The sequence below is a fragment of the Excalfactoria chinensis genome, chromosome 2, assembly GCF_039878825.1.
Source record: "Excalfactoria chinensis isolate bCotChi1 chromosome 2, bCotChi1.hap2, whole genome shotgun sequence".
NCBI classification, from domain to species: domain Eukaryota; kingdom Metazoa; phylum Chordata; class Aves; order Galliformes; family Phasianidae; genus Excalfactoria; species Excalfactoria chinensis.
Genome location: NC_092826.1, coordinates 128,616,269 through 128,639,675, shown reverse-complemented (window position 1 = coordinate 128,639,675; position 23,407 = coordinate 128,616,269). Strand labels below are relative to the sequence as shown.

The window sequence follows — 23,407 nt, the reverse complement described above, 5'->3', positions numbered from 1 at the left end:
GTTTTTTACAATAAGGGTAGTGAGGCACTGGCACAGATTGCCCAGAGAGGTGGTGGATGCCCCATCCCTGGAGACACTCAAGGTCAGGCTGGACGGGGCTCTGAGCACCTGATCCAGTGTAGGTGCTCCTGTCCATTGTGGGGGGCATTCCTTCCAACTCAGATGATTCACTGATTTTGTCTGGGTGGTCAACAACCTGCACATCCCTTCTGCTGCCCCTGTACTTCTCCAAAGGCAAAACCATTGCACTCACCAGCAGGTCTTCCAGATCTCTGCCTCAGAAGGATTTCATCCACAGCTGAAGCTATGAGAAATGTACCAAACAAGATGATCTTGGTATGTCACTCCCTTTATTCTGAGCATTTACAGTCCCTTCAGCACATCATCTGACCGCAGTTACCTGACATTTTCTCTAGAAAGTAGCAGAAACTCATATTTTAAAAAAGCAGTGACTTGTTTGGTGACCCAGTAGTAAATTAAAATCATCATACACAATGTGTATGAAATAGAAAATCGAATTTTGGTGCAATGAAACTGACAGTTCCATTTAACAGAGAATAAATGAATGCAGACTCCTGTGGATGACTGACTGACTTAAAGAGACTGGGCAGATTTTCCCAGATGAGAAAGCTGATCACAAGAAAATACATATATTTCTATGTGACACAGGTTATACACCTTTTCCAATTCCCAGTGAAATTAAGCTTAAAAAACATTAAATCTTAGACACTGGCATTTTTCCCACATTTTGTTGCTGTATACATAGAAAACTCAAAGCTTGAACTCTGTAGCAAATTCCATTGATTTCAGAAGCACTTTCTCTGCATCTGTGATTGCACAGTCAGATCTTTCTGGTCTGAGACAGCAGAGGTTTAATTCTGTATGGAGCATCACACCCTCACTTATGAGCTTCCTACACAATTAGCATAGGTATGCTGTGAAACAGGAAGAAGCCGAGGTTGTTCCTATGTGTTTATATGTATATAATATTGTACTTCTATTCAGAGTGCCAAAACATATTTCATATCAAGCCTTGCTGCCTCTGCCGCTGATTTCAACAGAAGAGTAGCTGGTAAATACATGCTAGAAGAGAACACTGTAGATAAAATTCAGTGTGTTCCACCCAGAGCCCAGTTATTCACATGTGAGGCAGTCTGTCACTTTGCATCACTTGTTTCCCATGTGTGTATTAGTTGCTTGGTACAGTTGAGAGAAAAAAAAGTCCTACAATTATGTCCCTTTCTCAGAAAAGAGCGGTTCTACAAGTATTGCTATAGAGTTTCCTTTTTCTATAGTTTCTAACACAAACTGGGGAAGGTTACATTCAGACTGCACTAAATAGTTGTCTTCATTCCAGATCAGAGGATTAAGCTCAGGTTTAAAATTAAATGTAAATTACAAATAAGTATTCAGAAAACGTTAATTAAAAGTATTACGTTCCTGACTCATTTATGGCTCAGCAAGGGTTCCTAAGTATCTTAGCTGGAGAAAGGGGCCATTCACATTCCTCTTTTTTTGACCAAGTCATTGTACATGTCTTAGGTTATCCATTTGCAAGTTAATGTAGTGCTGAAGCAAAGGTTTTCATTTTAAAGAAGTAATATTTCACAGCAAGATATGCTCCTGAAAGACGTAAAACAATCTTTTTCTAAAGCACTGGGAGTTAATCAGCCTTTCTCTGCATTGCTGTGGCAGTTTTGAATGGCACAAGATACCGATTATTTGGATCCCAGAGTCTATAGAAATCCCAATACTATTACATTCTCCTCTCTTTGTTATCGTATCTTGGTGTTCAGGTTTTAAGTAGTTTTGAAGTAGGAAATAAATTAAGAAGAAGGTATTTTCTGCGTCTTCTGAATAACGATCGTGTTACATCAGAGCCCTACAAGACCACATCAGGTGCAGCTTGGAACGAATGAAGAGTGGCAGGAGCACTCTCTGTCACCACCCAGCAACACAGTCACCCCCTTCCAGGGGACCAGTGCATTGCCCCTGCTTTTAAACTGACCCCTTCCAAGCCCCACACTGAAAATATCACACTGAGCTAATGTGTTCCAGTGGCAGCACTTCTCCCAGCCTACTCACAGCATTTCTCTTTCGCATTTGATCTTTATAGTTTCCATACTGGAGCGATTTGGTTTGCTGAATTCTGGAAATGTCTCAAGTTGAAATGCTAGTGTATTAACCTGCTGTACTGAGTCTCTTTTGTTTCTCTTTACCAGAGTGCTGCTTGCCAATTTTTACAACTACAGCAGATTTTACTATTCAAACAGAACCAGATGGAACACCAGTTCAAAGAACATGTCAGAATTAAATATTTCTTTTTTAATTAGTTGCTTCTGATTTATGCAAAAAAAAATTAACATAAGAGTGGGAGAATGTGCCATGAATCCAGATGCAACACAGCCCACACAAGTATTATCTTTTCTCTGTCAGAGACACAGGCTTTTTCTTTCTTTCTTTCTTTCTTTTTTTCTAGTCTTTTTTTTTTTTTTTTTTTTTTTTTTTTTTTTTGCCTTTGTTTCTGGATTTCATTTTTCTTACACTTTCTGCATCTTTTCTTTCTCCAGGAAGCCCCATAGTGGCAACTGAGGCTCTTTTATGTCTATTAGACGTACTTTTTCAGGACCAGTTTGACTCTTCTCTTGTAGAAACTAGCTGATCTAGTTCTGAAAAGAAATATCACTGTACTCAGTACTGCAGTCCCAACATCAGTATCTCAATGTGATAGACTCCTCTGAATCAATTCTTTGTCTTCGTGCACACAATCTTTACACTCACGTTTTTCCTGCTCAGAAAAGCATTTGGGCAGAGGGCAAAGATTGCAAGGAATATTTCAACTGCTAAGAAAAGTTCACTTTCTTGTTGCTGCCAAGCATTCCTGCTTCTTTGGCACGAATATTTGCTCATCTTCTTGTTCCTACCTTCCCAATTTTGCCAAGTCACATAGGCATCAGTTCAGTAAAGCATGCTGACTTAGGGCAGTTGTTTACCACAGTCTAGAAGTCGAGTGCATGATTAGCTGCTTTATCTTCTCATGCTTTCAGAATGTTTCTGTCAAAGTCAATGAGAAAGACTTGAGTGACTCAGGAGAGATCTTACCAACAGCAGTATTTTTTAACTTGCTTTGTTTGTGGAGCTGACACAAATGTCACTGAGAATTTTGAACAAAAGTCTTAGATGCTTTACAGCCTTAACTACTTTCACTTAAACCCAGGATGAATATTTATGCCCTGTCATTAATCAAGGGGTTGTGCTCTTTTAATGATGATTCATCTCAGGGGTGAAGGCTTTAAGAAGTAACATTGAAACCAAATTAGTGAAACTCTCAGAATTTCTTCTAGAGCTTGTGTCATTTTGCTTAGCATTGTAATCTTTTTTACTTAAAGCACAATAAATAAAGGAACTAATTGATAGCTGTATGTACATCACGGGAGTATGTGATTGGTCAAAACAACAGCAACAGCTAATAAAAACTATTATATTAACAAATGAAAAAGATCAGCTCTTCATTAATTAAAATATTTGACAGAAGAACAGTGAAGCATCACAACAGTTAATGTAAATCAGAGCGCTATGTATGCTATCTAGGGAAATGACACAGTTCTCTAAAAGTATTTACTTTGGTGTGTTGTGTCAAGTGATGGATTATACAGCTTTTCAAGCCACAAGAGATGCCCACAACAAAAAGCTTCCTGTTGTTAATCAAACTCCAGCGCTTCATCCTTTATTTTCTCAGGCTGTTGAACAGACCTACAGTAGGAGTGTTAAAAGCTCATGAAACTGCTCCCTTGCTACAGCTCACTCAGCGACTGTATTTTATTTAGGGAGGCAGATTTTCATTCTGAAAATAAAGTCTTCCATACAATGACACGGTTATGTATGACAACATACAGGGAGAAGCAATATTCATTTCGTGCCTTGCACGTTGTGTGTTGTTCATTAACCAGCAGTTTTGCTAAGATTTGCTGCGTGATATATTGTGCAGAGCTAAATGTTATCCTTTTTCTCTCTCCTTAAATGGTCTCAAATCAAATGTGCATGTCACCCCTTGCATATCTATGTCCTACAAGTGTGTCACCCACCCACATATTTTGAAGATAGTAAGACAGCAATAAAAATATTTTTCCTGGAAGCTAAAAGATATTGCAGTATAAATAGCGAGGAAGAAATTCATATGCAGAAACACCTAGTCTTGCAATGTGATTTCACAGGATATAAATTGATTTTAGAAATAGGAAAAACTGAGACTTTTCTTTACGAACATTTTTCTCCCGGAGAAGAACACACACTTGAGATATTCCTAACTTCTTGTAGGTTCGGGGCCCATTCCTGTAGGTAGGTCTGCCCCCAATCTTGTACTTACCAATAAAGGCAGTCACATCGCAACACAGGCAATTATCAAAGCAGTTTGTTGGATAGGGCCCCAAGGCACCATTTTCCAGAAAAGAGAAGGTTTTTAATCTGAATGAAGGTGAGCAAGATTTTGAAAACGGACTGTCAGTATACTGCAGTTAGATAAAGCAAAACATTCTGTTTGTGGCAGTGAAATGTCGTGATTTCAGGCTTCGAGACCACTGTGTGTCTCAGACTGTGGCCATACAGCATGCAATAACTTAGAAAATTATTTTCATCCTGTAAAATAAATACCAGATGTTTATTTATCATATGTGCAGAAAGTTAAATGTCAAATAATTGCAGGGAAATGCATTTGATGTACATCTTCAAAAGTACTGTGTTTCATCACCATCTCTCTCTGCAGTTCATTTTAACATGAAACACAAGTTCTAAACACACACAAAAAAAAAGGACAAGAAAAATGGGTTACTTCTGGTCATGTTAACACTCAGAGACCTCTGTTGAGAGGGCACACTGAGCTGACTGGAAATTTCATGACTTGAAAAGCAAACACCTCCAAAAAACATAGGAACTCCAACCTATTTGGTGACACGTCTGTACTAGAGCTGCTGCAGAGGTTCCTCTGGGTAACATAGCACAGAAGAGCTCTGTTTTACAACCTCTGCATCCTGGTACTTTCAGGTTTTAGTTGTTAATAGCAGTTGAAATGGTTGAGCTTCAACCCTGAAAAAATAGAGAACAAAATGCATCAAAAAATGGCTAATGGAGATTAATTAACAACTCTTTTGAGATGCTTCATGCAATTTCCCACGTTGTCTTCTACATAATTTATTTCAATCACTTTACTTAGAGAAGACTGGTAAATGTATAGCTTGATTTACAAACATACAGAGGTACCACAGCATTGTGATTCTATTTTCTGGCACCTGGAGAGAAGCAATTCCTCTATCAAACTGTACTCCATGACACAGTTACTGGCACCAGGAGAACAATTAGGTTACTTCTGCCCTACCTGTAGGCAGTGAACTGGAGGCCTGCTCACAGACTCCCTCTCTCAGTCCACTGAACTTTTGGCAGGAGAATTTCTACCTACCTGTAGAATTCTGTCCAATTTTAGGTATAATGATAGATGTCAGTCCTTACTGTATTCAGGACAGTGGGATAGATGGGTTTCAGGGTTTTCAGTGCCTCAGGAGTGTGTTTAATATCAGCATTTGGGCCTTAGCAAAATGTGGACACCTGAAGTTCTGTGATGGGACAAGCCTGAGGTGCCTGACTGGTCACTGGCCAGTAGCTGTATTTGTTCACTCAGACATCAACTAATCAAATCTTCCCCTCAGTCCCCACTGCTAAAATTCAACTTAGCTTCAAATATCTGGAACTCCTGTAATAGGCCATTGCTTGACTTTATTCACAATGAAGTACTTACTGTATATTAAAAAGCCCCTACTAGAATCATTTCAAATCAGTTGGAATGGTACAGGCTTGGGACCCTAATCATTTCAAAACTGAAGAGCTGTTTCAAATTGTAAGAGAAGCAGATCATTTAAATAACTTAGCTCTGCACTCCCTCAGACTTCCAGATTTTCAAGTGCACTTCAGTCTGGAAGTGAATGTGGTATTGGACATAACTCAGCGCAGCACACTTTACAATCAGCAGAGTACAGTTTGGAGAGCATTTGAAGTTAAGCTGAGATTGCTCAGCGCAATGATGCCCAGATTCCCCCATTAACTTTCAGATTGCAACAATCTAACATCTGAGACTCTCCAGTTACTTTAAATCACTTGATTGTTTTTGTAAGGCGGTGCTCTGATATTTTTTTTTTCTTTTTTAAGATTGATTTTTTTTTTTAATCACGAGATAACAAAATGTTGCACTATATCACCTCTACAGACCAACGCTAAAATGTTACATATAGGCTTCACCAGCCTTAAAAACCGTGACAAGGGCAGTGGCTTTGTGCTGAAAGCTAGTTCTATCTGTCATACACAAGGCTTCTATTCTTGTGTTGGAAGACTACAGAATGACTTGCATATGACATGGGCATTGAGAGAGCAGCCAGTCTGTCCTCAATAGCACTTCCTTCAGCCTTTTGAGAGAGAATGCAGAGCATGTTGATTTAACTGCTCCAGCGCCTTTGGATATATGACATACATCCAGGAAAAAGGATGCCTGTGGGACACAGGGGACATATGTGCCCCATCCTGCATACTTTGGAAATAATGAGAAGGCCTGAGACATTCTTTGGACATTCACGCGAGAAGGATTAATCAACCTATTATTATGCTCCTAAAGCCTGGTTAACAATTTTGAGCAAATTAATTGCTCTGGTTAATATTTTGTGAACAGTGTAATTTTGTATTGAATTCAAGTAGTTTGCTTTGGGAAACAAAGAGAAGGTTCTAGCTGTGGAGAAAGCAGAGTGTTGAATTTGATTTTTATCAAGTTTGTATTTATGGTTAAAGAAAGTAAGGAAACGGTGAGTTTCAAAGCTGTAGTCATCAACCAGACAGTATGAAAGTTTCATGCCCAGTTTCAGCCATTTGCCAGCTATACTTGTGCTCTGAGGCAAATGTTTCTCGTGCCAGCAGAGCTGACTTGAGTAGTCTTGCTCCTGCACCCCACATCATCCTCCCAGCTACACCCATACAGCTTCAGTGACTACATATGGTGACCTAGATCAAGAAACAGATCTAGATTAGAAATAGTTTTTTGAGGAGGGAGCTAATCTAAATCACTTCCCCATTTGGTTGCTGTGCAATTTCATGGGGAAAGACCGAGAATAGTTGAGGAAGAGAGATGGCCTCCAGCAAGCATTTGTGTGCACACAATAGCATTCATTTCTATAGTAAGTTCAAATTGCCATTATTTTCTAAAGCTTGAAGTTCATTACATTTGTCAGTCGGAGCAGAATTATTGAACTAGTGTTAATGCCTCCTTTTTTTCAGCAAATGCCTCATAGTGTACAAGCTAGCAACTCATTTGCCTTTTTCCCAACAAAATTGCACAGTGATTCATAATTATCTTGTGACTAAATAATACACCATGGGACTCTTTTCTTCTCATCTGTTTGCAAGTGATGAGCTTGTAGGCTTCAGCAGAATTCTTTTTATCATTCCCTAAGTGCATGACTTCGTTATTGTACTATTAAATTTTATCCCGTTTCTAATACTCCAGTCCTCAGGGCCATTCAGCTTTCACTGCATGGCTCTCCTCTGTATTGACAATGCCTGGTAGCTTTGTGTCCTCAGCAAATTTCATTTGCATCTTTGCAAGACGGTTAATGAAAGTATTAAGTAAGATTGTTCACCAGACTGATCCTTGAGGAGCTTTGCAAATAACTTGTCTATAGTCTGGTGCCCAGTTGCACTGAAGGGGTTACTGGTTCCTCCTCCATAGAGGCAAGATAATCCTCTGCCATGTGTGTAGCCTTCCTAACTGATAAAGCAAATGTTCCCTTCTTTTTTGATGGCCCTGTTAGCAATAAAGACTAGTACTGTCATTAGCAATAATGCACTGCAATTTCTTTTATATAAATCCCTATTACTACCAAGAAACTTAGGGATGTGGAGGGTCACTTATGCACTGATTGTCCTCACATCCCAATTTGTTCACAACCACAGGTAGATCTGGGTCTTCTCCGCTTCGTTTCTGGAATTGGAACCCAAGGAGCCATCTCAAAAGAGACAAAGAAAGAATATTACCTGAAGACATACCGTGTAGATGTCAGCTCCAATGGAGAGGACTGGATTACCCTGAAGGAAGGAAACAAGCCTGTTGTAAGTCCTTTCTCTTTTACACTTCTTTTGACAAAAAAATAAAATAAAAAAATAAATTAAATGAAATAAAAAAAATATAGGCTGTTGAATTCCTTAGTTACTGTAACACAGGTTTAATCAGAATGATCAGTGTTAGCAATTTCCCAAATCCAAAAGGCAGAAACTTTCTCAGTAGCAAAGGGCCCGAGAAATCATCTGTGTGCAGCAGCTGAAAAGGGTGTAAGGTTCTGCTTTGCTTATTGTAGCCACCGGAATTTGAGTGGTTTGGATCTTCTCCCCAGAGTGTGCTGCTGTTTCCCTATTTGACAGAAATTTCCTATGTGACTTTGAGAAAAACATCATGGGGAACCTTTTAGAAAATGTATCAGTCCTTCATATATGGTGAAGTTCTGTATATGTGCTGCTGTGGTGCCTCAGCATAGTCCTGCTGTCTTGCAGGAGTGCCAGAAAGCCATTAGTAATGTGTTAGACTTTCAAGCATCTCAGTGATGGGGTCATGCAGGCAGATAATTAGTCTTATCTTTCCATCCTTATAGATTTTTATCACCTTTCCATTTATCAGCAGATGTGCTCCCTGTAACCTCCCAACGTAACAGCTTTAGACAGTTGTAAGAAAAATCTTCATTATCCACTACCACGAGCATAAAGCTCATTACTGAGAAGTCAGTTCTGTCCCAGTTCCCATTGAGACTATAACTTCCATTCCACCTCATCTGGGACACATCTGGGAACTGCATCCCCAGTGGCTGCCTGGGACTGTTGGCGTAGAAGACTTTCTGCCGTCTCTCCTCAAAACAGCTTTTTTGTGACCCTTCTGCAAGGACTCAGAATGGCTGCATAATATTATGCTCTATCAATGTAACCATATCTAGCTCAAAATATTTGGTAACTGGTTTGTCCCTTATTCATCTTTAGGTGCTACGCCAAGTCCATTAACTTTATCTAATCGAAATGGTAGTACCGTTTAACACATTTACCTTTCTTCTTTGAAACGCTTTGTAAAGAAACAAAAAACAAGAATGATGAAAGCCTCCTGAACAGGTATTATCCTGGTTTTACAGATGAGAAGGAACTTTAGAAGGTCAAGTGCCTCAATGCAGTCACTGTGTAATGATGTAAAAAGGTACAATAACTGACTCACCCAAAGTCACAAGAGGAGCCAATACTGCTTTGGGTACAAGGCACAGGGTTTTCTGGCTCCAGTTCCAGTAACCTGAACAAATGCCTCTTTCAGAATCAGGCCATGCCTGATTTTCTTTACCAGCTTCAAATTGTAAACTCTCCAAGAGTGTATTTTGCACAAGTTTCTATTGTACACACTGTTCTTAATTCATTCTTAAATCACTTACTTCTTCAAAGTGTTTATTAAAAAGAAAAAAAGAAAAAAAAAAAAAACAGGTTTCTTAAAAGGTCACATTTCTAAAATGACCTTATTTTGCTGTTATCAGGACAAGGAAAAAAACCTGTACATTGTTCTCCCTCTAAAAGCTTCATTCAGACCAATGAAGGAGACTCAGCTGCTGAAGGAATGACAAAAGCAGGCAGCCACCAGCATTCTAAGGAAGCCTCATGGCAGTGTTGCACTGACCAAGCTCAGGAATTGGGTGCCTTGAGAGACCCATTTCCTTGATCAGATGCAAACCTTGAGATAACTATAACAGGTCCTCCCAGAGAAAAAGAAGATAGTTGCTAAAGAGAAATGTAGATCCATTTAAAATCTCTTTCTGTGTGTGAAACTCCTTTATCAAATTATTTAAGAAATAACCATGCCTGATGAGCTGGCAGCTGTGTGCTGCTGGCCTCCGCTCCAAATTAGTTCAGTTATTGCAAGTAACAAACAGGAAAGTAGACAGTGTATGTAAGAAATGGGAAAACCTCCTATAAAAAGAGAGGGGACTGTATCTATGGAAAATAACAGGAAGCTGGTCCTCTCTACGTGAGAAAGAGGCAGGAAACTGAATCACCTTCTTTGGACTGGAACATTGCAAGGTTTCGGCTCTGCTAGGAAGGAGCATGTTTGTAGGATCCTCAACATGAAAGAGCAGCACAGTCCTCTCTCTTCTTGTGGAAGTCTTATTGTTCATCTGATTTGACTATTAGCCTCAGGGGACACACAGAGGCTAAACCTTAGAACCTGCTATATAGACTTTAAATAGACTTCCATCTCAGAATGCAAGGAGAAAGACTTGAGCATTTGTTAAAAAGGAGTTTAGCCCAGAAGGTTATCAGAGCAAGGGTTGCATGACGCACTCTGAAAAACTCTGAAACTCAAGGACAGCAAAACAAAGTGTTTTTAGCTTAACTCCATATAGGGATTTTTACGTGGTCTAATTGAAATCCAAAACTTTTAATTTGGGCATGAGGTTTTGTAGCTTTTGGCATCATTCTACAAGCATTTGTGTAATCAAACTGCCCTAATTAGGCAATGAGGCTTTCTGCCAGGACACAGCAATCCTTGGGTGGCAAGGACCAGTGTATGCCAGTCCCACATAGAGGCCTGGGCATTGAGGAGATGTTAACGCAGTCAGGGGCTGTGCAGAGCCTTGTGCTCAGGTGAATTCCTGATCTCCTGATGGCCTTGAACTCTCCTGCTGTGTTCTGCAGCATGCTATGGGACATGGCTATTTTTTAGTATAACCAGACATCTTTTTCATCTCAAAAGAAAGCTTAACTGTCAGCAAAAATTATGTTAGGAGTTTAATGAAATACTTCGCCATGCAAGACTTCTGTCTTATCTGCCACAGAAATAAACCTGGCTAGATCCTGTACCTCTAGTATCTGTAAAATGCAGAAATCTAAACACCATTTAAAAGAAAGCCTAACAAATATATACCTTTTCTTTCCACACAAAGGTGTTTCAAGGGAATAGCAATCCCACTGATGTTGTTTACAGACCTTTTGCCAAACCAGTTTTAACACGTTTTGTACGAATTAGACCTATGTCTTGGGAAAATGGAGTATCGCTGAGATTTGAAGTGTACGGCTGCAAGATAACGGGTAAGTCTTGGGAAGGATTTTAAAACCAAGGGAATTTATTGTGCCCATGCTGTGCTTTTTTATTTGTATTAGTGAAATACATCTTCACTATTTCTGTTGTGGTCTTACTGTAGAAATGTGAACAAAATGAGAAAGAAAATGAAACCCAACAACCCAAACATACAGTATTATCAGAATATTGTTCCAGCATTCTCTTTAAAGTGTTCTGCTTTAAGAAGTTAAATAAATAAAGTGTAGTTACTTCTCATGCAACTTTTACAGCTTCGTGCAAAACACCTCAGATAAACACCGCTCTTGTTTTCCCTTTCTTACCCTCCAGTCTCTCTTGGCTCTCTTGCCTACTGTTTGCAGTTTGTTCTCAGCAGGTTGCCCAAGGAACAGACATATACATCTACATTTAAAAACACTACAAGGTAAAAACCCTGAGATCTAAAGCCTGTTTCAGTATCTAGACATATGAACTCATGTTCCCAGTGAGAAATCAGCATTACTTTTTGGAATGTAACTCCTTTGTATCACACAGATACCTACTTACAGATACCTACCCAAATAATCGCCCAAAGTGCTTTCTAAAATAATAGCAAAAAGCATCCAATGTCAAATAATAGCAAAAAGAAAAAAGGAAGAAAAAAAAAAAAAAAAAAAAACAGAAAAAAATAAAGCAGGCATAACCAGGAATTTTGTAGCATTTCTTTTTCCAATTCCTACAAAAATTTGTTAACATTTTATATGCAAAGTAAAAATAGTCTTCTTTACTAAGAACTTTTACAAGGTGTATAAGAAAATGATAATTTTAATATTTAGCTTCTTTGTCCTTTAAAAATGCCTAAGACCAAAGTAATAACAATAGAAAATCTCAAGTACAGCAATAAAATGTAATTTACAGAATATACGAAAGATTTCCAGTTCCAACAACTTTATAAATAAGTAGTTTGCAACTGGTTTTATGGTTGATTTAGAAAACTTTCCCTAGGGAAAATTCAAATTCAGATGTGACCCCACACTCCTTGACTGAGCAAAAAGAATAGAAAACAAGAATAGAATAGGATTTTCTGATCCTTTTGGTTCCCATAAGGACAGAAATACTTGTGGTATTTTGGTACTTCCATTTCCTGACAAAACTAGGAAGTATGCGTTTGAATAAAGGAAAATTATATACAAATACAAAAAGAATATTTTGCATGTAAGAAAGAAATAAGAAATAGCTTAACAGAGTTGAGCTGATTGATACGGCCTGTTTCTGCTTTGGTGCTTGTTCAAATTAACAGTTTAGTTCATTTGTTTTTTTCTCTGCAGATTATCCTTGCTCTGGGATGCTGGGCATGGTGTCTGGGCTCATTCCTGACTCTCAGATTACTGCATCTACTCAAGTTGATAGAAACTGGATCCCTGAAAACGCTCGCCTTATAACAAGCCGTTCAGGCTGGGCACTGCCACCAACTACTCATCCTTATACAAATGAATGGCTTCAGATAGACCTTGGTGAAGAAAAAATAGTGAGGGGCATTATTATCCAAGGAGGCAAGCACCGAGAAAACAAAGTATTCATGAAAAAATTCAAAATCGGCTACAGCAACAATGGATCAGATTGGAAAATGATCATGGACTCCAGCAAGAAAAAGATAAAGGTAAGGAGGAATGCTCTGCATAGGGAAGAGCTTGCATTAAATTTTATATACAGTCATCTCTGATCTGAGGAAAAGCTCATGGTTGGCGTGAAGCTAAGGTAGGTCTGAACTGAAAGTGATGTGGCTTTTGACATTATCTCATCCCAGTGGAGATTACTAGTGAAGCACCTTGTTACGTGCGAATAACACTCATAGGTTGAAGCAGAAACCACAAGATAATATTTACATGGATGGGGCAAATTGATTCCTGTTTTAAATGCCAAGGAAAAGAAAATGAGTGTGCTCCAGAAATATTTCTGGGAATGTGCTTGTCTTTTTTTTTTTTTTTTTTTTGTCTTTGAATGTATGCACTTCTGAACATAATATGCACTATTTAACATGTTTACCCAAAATCCCATTTATTGTTTTCCACCCAGATTTGTAATTGTTGCTCACAAAGTCCATTTTTGCTTTGAGAGGTGCAACCTTTTTCAGTCCTCCCTTCCTTTTTGTTTGGGAAAGGAGCACGCACGTTTTCAGGGGCTGACGCTACAGTATTGGAAAGGTAGGGAATGAGATGCACCAAAAATGGTCCCCAAAAGCCAAATCATTATGGTGTTTGGCAAATAGAAACCTTGAGAGTTGCTGCATATATTAGCTGTGTTAGTCTGAAAATTAGATGTAAAAACTGTTTTGCTATATAGACTCATCAATTGAGCAAACCTGTGTTTCTTTAACGGAAAAGCTGAGTGTGCCCATGGATGTAGCTTTTCCAGGCACATTTGGTAAATATTGGACTTCCTTCTCTCCTGTTTTAATCTCACTAAATATCACTTTTCATCATTTGTTATGGGGATTAAAACTAAATGAATTCAGCCTTTGCAATCAGCTCCTTTCTCTTGTTACCATGAGTTTTGACTTCATCATAAAGTGTGAAGAGAGTGTAAATCAACAATGGGATCTAACCATTTTCTGTTTAAAATAGATGTTGTTTTGACATGTACTTCTACACTGGGGCTCAGTGAGGGAAAAAATAATGCCATATGCTTTCAAAGCAGTGCGCCGTCTGCTGCATGGCTTTCTGTTTTCTAATACAAGCACTTGCCATCATTGTCAGAAGTTAGCAGTTTGACAAGAAAACTAGAGTGCTAACTAACACACTGAGCCCATCCTCAGCTTTCATCACTACCAGAAATTAACTTTCAAAGGTTAATGGAATGAGGAGGGCTGGAATTCAAGTCTCTTGTGGCCTAATTATAATCCTTCCCAAAAATTCAAGACTATTTAATAAACTTTCCTCCAAAGTACAAGTTTTCTTTAAAGAGAATTAAATAAATCCTATGATTTGGGAGTCTGAGGGATTTAAAATGTTAATACTGGAATGCGGTACTTTTAAATGTAAGTAGAGCTGGAGAGGACAGAATGCTATAATGAGTCACAGCAGGAACATGGATTAGAAACAGCCCCATTTTATGAAATGAAACACATCATTTCACTTGGTTAGAGTCTTGACTTTCAATAAACAAACAACTGCACGCAAGGAAAAGGAAGAGAAACAACAAGCTAAATGTAAAAACAGAATATGTCCATAGGATGAAACGGCACCTCAACACGATCTTGCCTTCCATGCCTGCAGCTCCTTCCCTAGGACTACCGTAACTCTTTTTTCTTTGGCTGACCCAATTTCTGCTATTTTTGACTGTGCAGAATGTTTCCCCCTCCAGCCTATCTCAAGCACTTAAAGGAGTGAATATCACTCAAATCCTCAAACAGCCACGCAGAACCCCACATTCATTTCAAAATCCAACTTGTGTTTGTTCGCCATAGGCTTGCTCTAGTTTACTCCATAAATTCATCTTTGTCTTCCATTCTTCTTTCCTGCTTCCACTTACCAACTGATGACCTTTTTGGTTTTCACACCACTTCTGGTCATTTACTGCACAAGAAAATTCTAAATGTTCTGCCAACTGGAGCAACCTTTTTAAATTTCTCTGCCATACTTATTTTGATTAACAAATCTATCAGGAAAACCCTTTTTTTTTTTTTTTCCTCTTGCTAGTTTATATTCCCTTTTGTTTTGTGATCATTTATTATACTTATCTTTGTAACAAAGTAAATTGATTTGTGACATAGCATATATAAAAGATGCTCACAAAGTGAAGTTTTACTGTGTAGTCCTCTCTCCTCCCTCATGAAGAATATCAGTATGTATTTTAAATGAACAGTCAAAATTGAATAACAGGCAGCTCTTCACTACAAAGGACAATGATTCAATATAATTATGATTCAATATAATTCTAGATGCCTATTGAATTCTAATGTCTATGTGTCAGTACTCTAGTACTGATGTCTTTTATAAAACAGTTGTCATTATTATATGTTGCTATTAAGACTACTATTAAAAAGGAAGGAAGGATTCCTCAGATACATCTGTCTATTTTCTACACATAAAATGGCATTCATTCTTTCACATGCAGTAGGTAGATTTTTGATCATTTGACCTATGTTGGAATTCAAATCTAATAATATTTAATTGCATGTTAATTAGTTCTGACAGGCTATCTACACGTGAATTCTTGACAACTTTCTTCCAGGCACCTTCAGAACATGAGATCAGGTTGTGCCCCTTGAACCACCTCAGAGTTACAGTCTTCACTAAGAAATAACAGCAAAAGCATTTATGTAGAAATTACCCATCAACACTGGCTTATGTGATGCAACATCGTCTTATGCAACTGGCACTCTAACCAATGGCCAGAAGGGATTCTGGACCACCCACTAGACTCAGGTGCCAAACAAACATAACAAGGCTTTTAGAACTGCACTAAAAACACAAGCAGCTGTCAGTTTTACCTGTGCTTTTGGGCAATACAGCCAGTTTTTCCCATGGCTTCTGTTTTCTCCGTCCCCAGGTCAGTAGGAAGGCCAGGTTTTGTTCTCATTCAAAATAAGTGCAGACAGGTGCTGGCTTCTTCCTGAAGAAATCTTCAGACCTCACAGTTATGAATTGGAATTAGCTGCACTTCTAATCAGTTCAATAAAATTGTTTTTATTGATTTCTAATTTAACTATTAACAGAAAGAAAAGTCAAAATCATTTTACTTCTTTTATATACATTTAATATTTTGTTGTTTATTCTCTACAGGGCCTTCTGAAGTTATTTTTTTTACATAAATTAGTCCAAAAATAACTCTGTTTAATCATCTAGACTTGGAAATACTTCATGGGAAGAAACATTTCTTTGTGCAGTCAGTTCATTCTAGGGACCTATAATCTCCATGGATATTATATAAAGATGTTGGCTTAAATACAAATTATAACTTGTCCTATATACAAAATATCAATGACAGGTGACACTGAAGGTATCAGACAAGTGCCATTGAGAGCTATATTATGGCTGAAGAACCCAGAGTGCAACTCAGACAAGAGATTTTTTGTTTGATATGTACCTTCACTGACCTTCCTTCCCTGTTAAATTACATAGCAGTTTTGTCAGGAAGCAGCTCTTTTCTTTCTTTCATTCATTCTTTCTTTTTTTCTTTCTTCCTTTCTTTCTATTCTTATTCAATAGCAGTCTCCCTGGAAGAACTCTTGCAGCTACTGTTACTGGAGTTTAATTTATGCCTTTTGAAATAACTACAACTTGTGAAACTCTGTCACTGGGGGAAATCAGATTGAAATTTTCTCTTGAATAGTTGGATTATTATTGTAACCACTTAAAAGGTGACAGGATCTTCACCTCAGTCATTTTTTTTTTCCCTAAGAAGTGTTGAAAATGTCACCCAGTTAAACCCCAGATCAGAGCGTCATTTAAAAACATGTCTCATTAAACACTCAGCTCTTGTTATGACCCTGATGGATTGGTTGCTACTGAGTTTATGAAAAATGAAATGCATTACTTTTCTGAGAAGCTTTAACTGTGTATTTTCCATTCTCTTTTAGGATGGGGAAGTCTGACACTTATTAAATGGTTAGAATCTGGCCTACTTCTCACCTAATTCAAAGGCTAGAGAGTGAAGAAAATGTTGAAATATCTTTTCTTTTTTAACAAGCAGCATTTGTCATGCTTTGCAGACATTTGAAGGCAACACCAACTACGATACACCTGAACTGCGGACTTTTGAACCTGTATCAACGAGATTCATCCGTGTCTACCCTGAGAGAGCCACACACGCTGGACTGGGACTTCGAATGGAGCTGCTGGGATGTGAACTTGAAGGTAATTGCTCTGCCAGAGATGAATGCCCTTTATTATTTTCAGACATACATTCAGTACTTGGACTACTGCTGAACACTGCTGTTCTTGCACAGGCAGCACATCATACTCTTGCTTCTGTGACTGCCATTAGTGCTGTTTCTTGAACTAATCAGTTCCTTCTGGGCAGACGTTCGAATATGCTGAAGGCACAAATATTATTCTCTCTCCCATCCTTTGTTGAATCACAGTGATATTCTCCACATGGTTTCTCTTCCCTCAAGCAAACTTATGATTATGCTTTCGAGAAGAATAGAGCTATTAGGAGAAAATGAAGACAGAAACTCGTATTTTCTGTTACCATGATACAACCCAGGAAGAGACATTTTCTGAGAATGCAAAGGGGGAAATTATACCTTTTGCTCCTTCAAAGGATGTGAAAGTCACACCAGACACTATGGTAGGCAGTGATTACTTTTCTGGACAGGGTCTGTGTTCTTCCTTTTTAAGGTTGAGGAAGGTCTTTTTTTGTTCCACACCATGCTTTTATTTTGCAACAGTATGTAAAGAGATGAAAGACCAGGAAAAGCAAAGTTTAGACATTTATCCTTGGACTATGACATGAAGTATTATTATGCTTTGATTTTTGTTATATAAACAATAATTATTTAACATCATAGATAACTACAGAGAGCATTACATGAATTTCACAATGTTATCTGGTGGATGAAGGTACAGTGGCTTGGCTTATAAATCACAGAGCTTAGAAATATGCATCTAATAACAAATCATATTATCAGGGGTTTCATATGATACCTCAGAAAGAAGTTGCTGAACAGGCTCCTGAGATGAAAAACTGCTCTACCTCCACTTCTTTCTCACCATTTCATTCCCACAGCAGAGGAGTGGGAAACATTACTGTGAGAACTGCTGATCTCTCTGTTGTTTTTTAGTGAAGGCCAAATTGAATAAGTGTGCTTTTTACTTGGCCCAGAAAGTTGGGAGTTTGGAAATGCTTCTTAGTTCCTGCAGGAAGTCCTCATTTCCTGTGAGAATTCTTGGTTCCTGCAGCCTATTGTACTGCTTGCTCAGAAAAGAGAAAAGAAAACTCAGCACCTGCCCTGTGTAAACTTACAACCCATGGGTAATGTCCTCCTGCTACGGGGGTCCTGTAGCCACCTTCACATCAAGAAGTAAGGCTATGGATCACCTTACAAGAACACGTGGCTCAGTGAGATGGAGGAGCCAGAGAAGACTAACTAGGCAAACTGCGGCAGCAAGTATTGTGTTTCCCTGGGATACATCTACTTGCATTCATCTTCCCAACTCAAGAGCACTTCTGAAGGTTGCTCACCTGCAGGTCATCCATGGACAGGCAGGGTCAATTTCCATTTGCCCACGGGAGAAACATAATAAGAAAAATTTGTTGCATAACTGTATCTTTTGGAAGGAGTTGAATGAAGAGAAGTCACTCGAGATTTACTGAGGAGGATGGATATTGAGATGAGAAAAGAAGCATGGAGCTGGGCGCAGACAGGAGTAAAAATCAGCTCTCCATCAGTAATGAGCAAGGGGAAGCTTTGTATCTTACAGAGCATCCCAGGGGGCCTATATGAATTGATGGCAGAGATGTAGGCAAGCTTGAGGCTATACAGGGGCATGAAGATCAAGATAAGAAACTTGACTTGATGTAGAAAGCTAGAAGGAGCTCCCAGAGGGGCTTTCAAGGAGATATGGGGAATAGATGCTCTGAATAACTTATAACGGGTACGGAAATGTTTCTTTAGTGATAGCTTATACCTGTAAAGCACAGGTTGAGGTCCAGAAAATCCTAGTTTCATCCCAGGATAAAGCTTCCACAGAAAGTACCATCCCTACTGACATTTTCTGACCATGAATTCAGTGCATAAGATCTTAAGTGGCCAGTGGGCTCTGGAGGCAGCAGAAGGGCAAAGAAGAATCCAAGGAAGTGAAGCATTATTATATAGCTATAATCACAGTAAAACATTGTTAATGAAAATAGCAGTAGTTGAAAACAGGCAAAAGCCCAGACCACATTCCCAGGCTGGTTATCTTAAGAAAAGGAAATATACTTCCAGCATAAAACATAAACTGTATCCTGATTTTCCAGATGTTATATGTTTTGCAGACACTGGGATTTAGATACGTTTTCTGGCACCTTGCACAAATCTCAAGGTCTTAATTGCAATAATAAAAGGTCAGACTTTTACTGGTTATGCAGCAGCTACCGGAAAGTCATCACCAGTGAGAAGCTAGCAGGTGGCCAGGAGGGATGACTGACATCACTGATGTCTTACTTATTTATAACTTCAACAAGAACAAAAGAAACTCCTTCCAGACCTTCTCAGTGAGCACAAAGTAATTCCACATCACACTGCCTTCCTGCCACTGTTACCGTCTGCTCAGACATTTCCTCCCTTACACGTGCTGTTCAGAGATTTCTTTGGCAGTGTAGTAGATGCTTGAGAACTGCCACCCTGAGCTCACACCCCTCCTGCTGCTCTGTACAGGCCTACTCATGAAAACTTTGGCCACACAATAAGATCATGGGGTTTCTACCTTACCCTAAGACATCTCTTCACTCCCGGTTTGTAGAAACAGTAAGCCAGTGAACAGATAGTCCAGGGCTTTAATGCCCTTGATCTCAGATACAGGAGAGCACCTCAGTGCAAGAGGAAATATTAACTAACCTTGAGAGTTGCTCCTTCTCTCAAAAATAACACAGGAAAACAGTGTATGCTGCTCATCACGACATTACTGCCAATTGCATGCTGATCCTCCAACACACTTTCTAACTAACAACTGGATTTTCTTTCAGCTCCTACAGCTGTCCCTACTGTTTCCGAAGGCAAGCCCGTAGATGAGTGTGATGATGACCAGGCGAACTGTCACAGTGGCACAGGTGATGACTACCAACTGACAGGTGCAGAAACCATCCTCATTTCATTGCAGCTTCATTGTAGCTCATATTCATCACCAATAACCAGCTAAACATTTGTACTAATTTAGTCACTCAGCATAAATGGACATTGGTATGCAGTTCATATTGCCGGTGCTGTCAAAACAGAGACATCTGCCTTTTACATGTGACAATACTTTTGATTGTTTTCTCAGCCATATAATTTTGGAAGCAAATAATAGTGACTAGCTGGAGCAAAGGGCATTTTTTTTAATAAGGATTTCTGCCTAATCAAATGTCATAATTAAACTTTCTCTTACTAAGAACAAAGCTGATAAACCTTTTGAGGTTTATTGTCTGAGGCTGAAGAACTCAAAATGAAATATTGTTTAGGCTCTTGCATGTTGTTAAACTCTTCCATGGATAAAATTTAGCATAGGACTCAAGTCTCAGCCCTGAATCTTACTCAGACAGAAACAAAGAAGATTTGATTCATCAAAGCATACTCACGCATATACCACCAAAAAGATTTTCATGAGCTTCCCCATCAGCACTGCATTACAGCCTCAGAGCAGCTGACCTCCTCCAAGCTGCCATCATTAATGAAAAACAGGACATAAGGTACTCTGCATCTGGAAGGGAGGAAGCTTCTTAAATTTCATGTTTTCTCACTTCTGCACAGAACCACTGAACTTCTGAGAGAGCTGGTTCTCCATCACTATGTCCTCGATCCCTTCATGAAGGTCACTTACTGCAGAAAGCTCTGGGCCTGCTCCTGTACTAGATCCATACTTCTGTAGTGGCTGAGCTTATTTTTGGACATAGCAACACAGGTTATTTCGTCACATCTCTCTGGTGCACTTATCTAATAAAAGTTTACTGCTTCTTATATCTATGGCATAAAATAGCACCACAGCCTGACGACAATAGATGTCCGTGAGGACACTGAGAAACCTTAGGTAAGAGAGAGATTGGCTTTTTGAAAGCAGCCAAGTAGAACATCTGACAGCAGATATGAGTGAAAGTGCAGTTTCAGCATCAGACCCTTTCTGAGATTTGCCATTGTCTCCCGTAAATATATATTGCAAATCAAAAATTGAAAAACAATTCATGAGCAGAAAAGACACCACACAGTCACTGTCACTGCTTTTCAAATCACTTTTCCAGATGGATCTTATTCTTTGTGAAAAGAGTCTCGTAGAAAGTCTAATAAAATAGTCCATATTGAGTTAAGGTAGCTCAGAAAGCTTTCAGTATTACTAAACATTGTAATTTTGTAATTTTTCTGAAAGCAAAGAGCAGGTCAGAGAACCCTGGGGCTTCCTGCAAAGCTCTGTGATGAAGGCTGGCTTGCGAGACTCGATAGGTAGAGACATATTTCGCGTAGACAGAGGCTGTGTGAGGGCAAGGAGACAGATCTGTGCAATCACCTTCCTGTTCACTCACTAATAGTCTCTGCACTTCAAGCAGCTCAGGACTGCATCCCACATGTCCCTCAGGGAAAGGTTATTGAGCAGAAGAAACTCCCTCTGGCAATTTTTGCAGGCTGTGCTTAGGGAGCAGTTTATAATCTCTAGGACAAGGGAGCAGCTATCAGCCTTCCTGAGCACCAGATTTTCTGGGAACTGAACCTATTTCACTACTAAAATTGAAAATTACTACACTGCCCTTCTACAGAGTGCCAGCGCTTCAGTATAATTTACGACATCCCCTAGAAACCCCAGCTCAATTGTTCTGGACACAGCAGTAATGTTACGTTTTATGTTTGATGTGACATGTAACACAAAAAATGCACAAAAGTGATTTTACCGCAGATATTCCTCCAAAGTGCATAGACAGAAAGTGTGTAAATCTCACAGACCATTAAGGATGGCAGGGTAAGGCATCAGTGCCATCCCTTCTTTCCTCCAAGCCCCATGAGTGCAGCGCCAGCATTCTCATGGGTACGGCTGCTTGAGTCACTTCCCTGATGGTACTCGCACATATGTGAGTATCACAATGAAGCCTCCCTTGCAATTAACAATAATTGTTCTGTAGGCCAGATTCCTTCCTGCTCTATTTGGACCCCATACAGAGCTACTCTATTTGCATGGCTTAGAGCATTTCCCATCAGATCATTCTCACAAACATAAAGCTGATATAGCTTGGGCATTCATTCTCATTGGAAGTCATCATAGTCATCCTTTCTATAATGCTTTAAGCACTTGCTCGCTGGAGAAGAGAAAAGCCATTGACTGGTAATCAGCACCCCACTGTGCATTTATAATTGCTCTAGTTTACTTTTTGTTTCCTTTATCAATATGAGGCTTACCTTTAAAAAGTCAAGTATTTTTTAAATATCAATTAGTGAGCGTAGAGAGAGGGCCATGACCCCTCTCTCCTCTTGTTCATCTACTTGAAGAAGAAGACAAAGTTCTTAATTACCCCTGCTCTTTGAGACAGAAGTGAAAGCTGCCTAGAGAGGAGCCAAAAGCTGGGCAATTCCCATGCAGCTTTCCTGCAAGCTGGTCTCACAAAGTGGCTGTGAAGCAATGCAGGGGCTGGAGGATCTCAGGTGTGTGATATGGCAAGCATGTGCTTGCTGAATGCACTGATTGGTGAGTGTCAGGGGGGATAGGGAGATCAGTCACTGACATCCCATCTGATTTTGACAAATTACTGTCTGTAAAGTGAGGACAACCATAAGGGCATGATGGGGAATGATTAGTTGGTGTTTGCAAGGACTCAAAACATAGAAAGCTTTATCTGAGTTCTGGGTGGGGTGATTTGGGTTGTTTTGTTTTTTTTTTTTGGGGGGGGGGGGGGGTTATTGTTTTGAGGGTGTTTTTGGTTTTGTTTTGTAAAGGAAACCAGGTCTTTAATGTCATTTTCATGCCTAAGGTACTCAGTTGCCTACAAGTCTAATAAAGATTGTCATATTTCAGATTTATAAGTAGGAAATTCCTAATGATCACTGTGTCCTTCGTTGAATGCCACGTATCATGATATGCATAATTTCTTTTCCAGGTGGAACTACAGTGCTGAACACAGAAAAGCCAACAGTGATAGACAATACATTACAACCAGGTATTTATATATATATATATCTCCAAACCTAAATTTCATGCCAGAGACAAAATAATGAATTGCAGCACTTCCTGACTCCCCAGCCCCTAAAAGTCTCTGAAGTAAAGAAGCATCTGGTCTCTGGGCTTTATACAGTAAATATTTTATTCCTTTCATCCACGTGTAGACAAAGCAGAGAACAAGATTTCCTTTTGCATCAGCAAATGGTAAATGCTGACAAAATTAAACTAGCTTAATCACACAGTGCATTCTGTTAAAATGGCATCTTAATGATACAAAGTTTGTTTGCAAACTTGAAGAAAACAAAAACAAGCCACACAGGCAAATTCACTCTTTATATCCATGGTTTCACTAACCTTAGAGAAGTCAAGTTTGCCAGTTTTCTCCACCAGAGAGCTGGCAGTTTTACAGCGTTGTTTTCTAGCAAGCTTTCTCAAAATGGGGTTACATAAACTACTACCATGAACTTGAAAAGAGAGGAAC

At 39.1% G+C, this 23,407-nt stretch overlaps 1 protein-coding gene across 1 annotated transcript in view; it reads left to right on the top strand.

Moving 5' to 3' along the window:
- The window catches only part of NRP1 (neuropilin 1), a 105,413-nt gene that overhangs the window by 68,425 nt on the left and 13,581 nt on the right, over nucleotides 1-23,407 (top strand). The window contains 6 exon segments of the mRNA XM_072329170.1: nucleotides 7,984-8,139; nucleotides 10,992-11,136; nucleotides 12,433-12,764; nucleotides 16,818-16,962; nucleotides 19,778-19,882; nucleotides 22,865-22,924. Of these exon segments, the coding sequence (XP_072185271.1) occupies nucleotides 7,984-8,139; nucleotides 10,992-11,136; nucleotides 12,433-12,764; nucleotides 16,818-16,962; nucleotides 19,778-19,882; nucleotides 22,865-22,924 (943 nt within the window).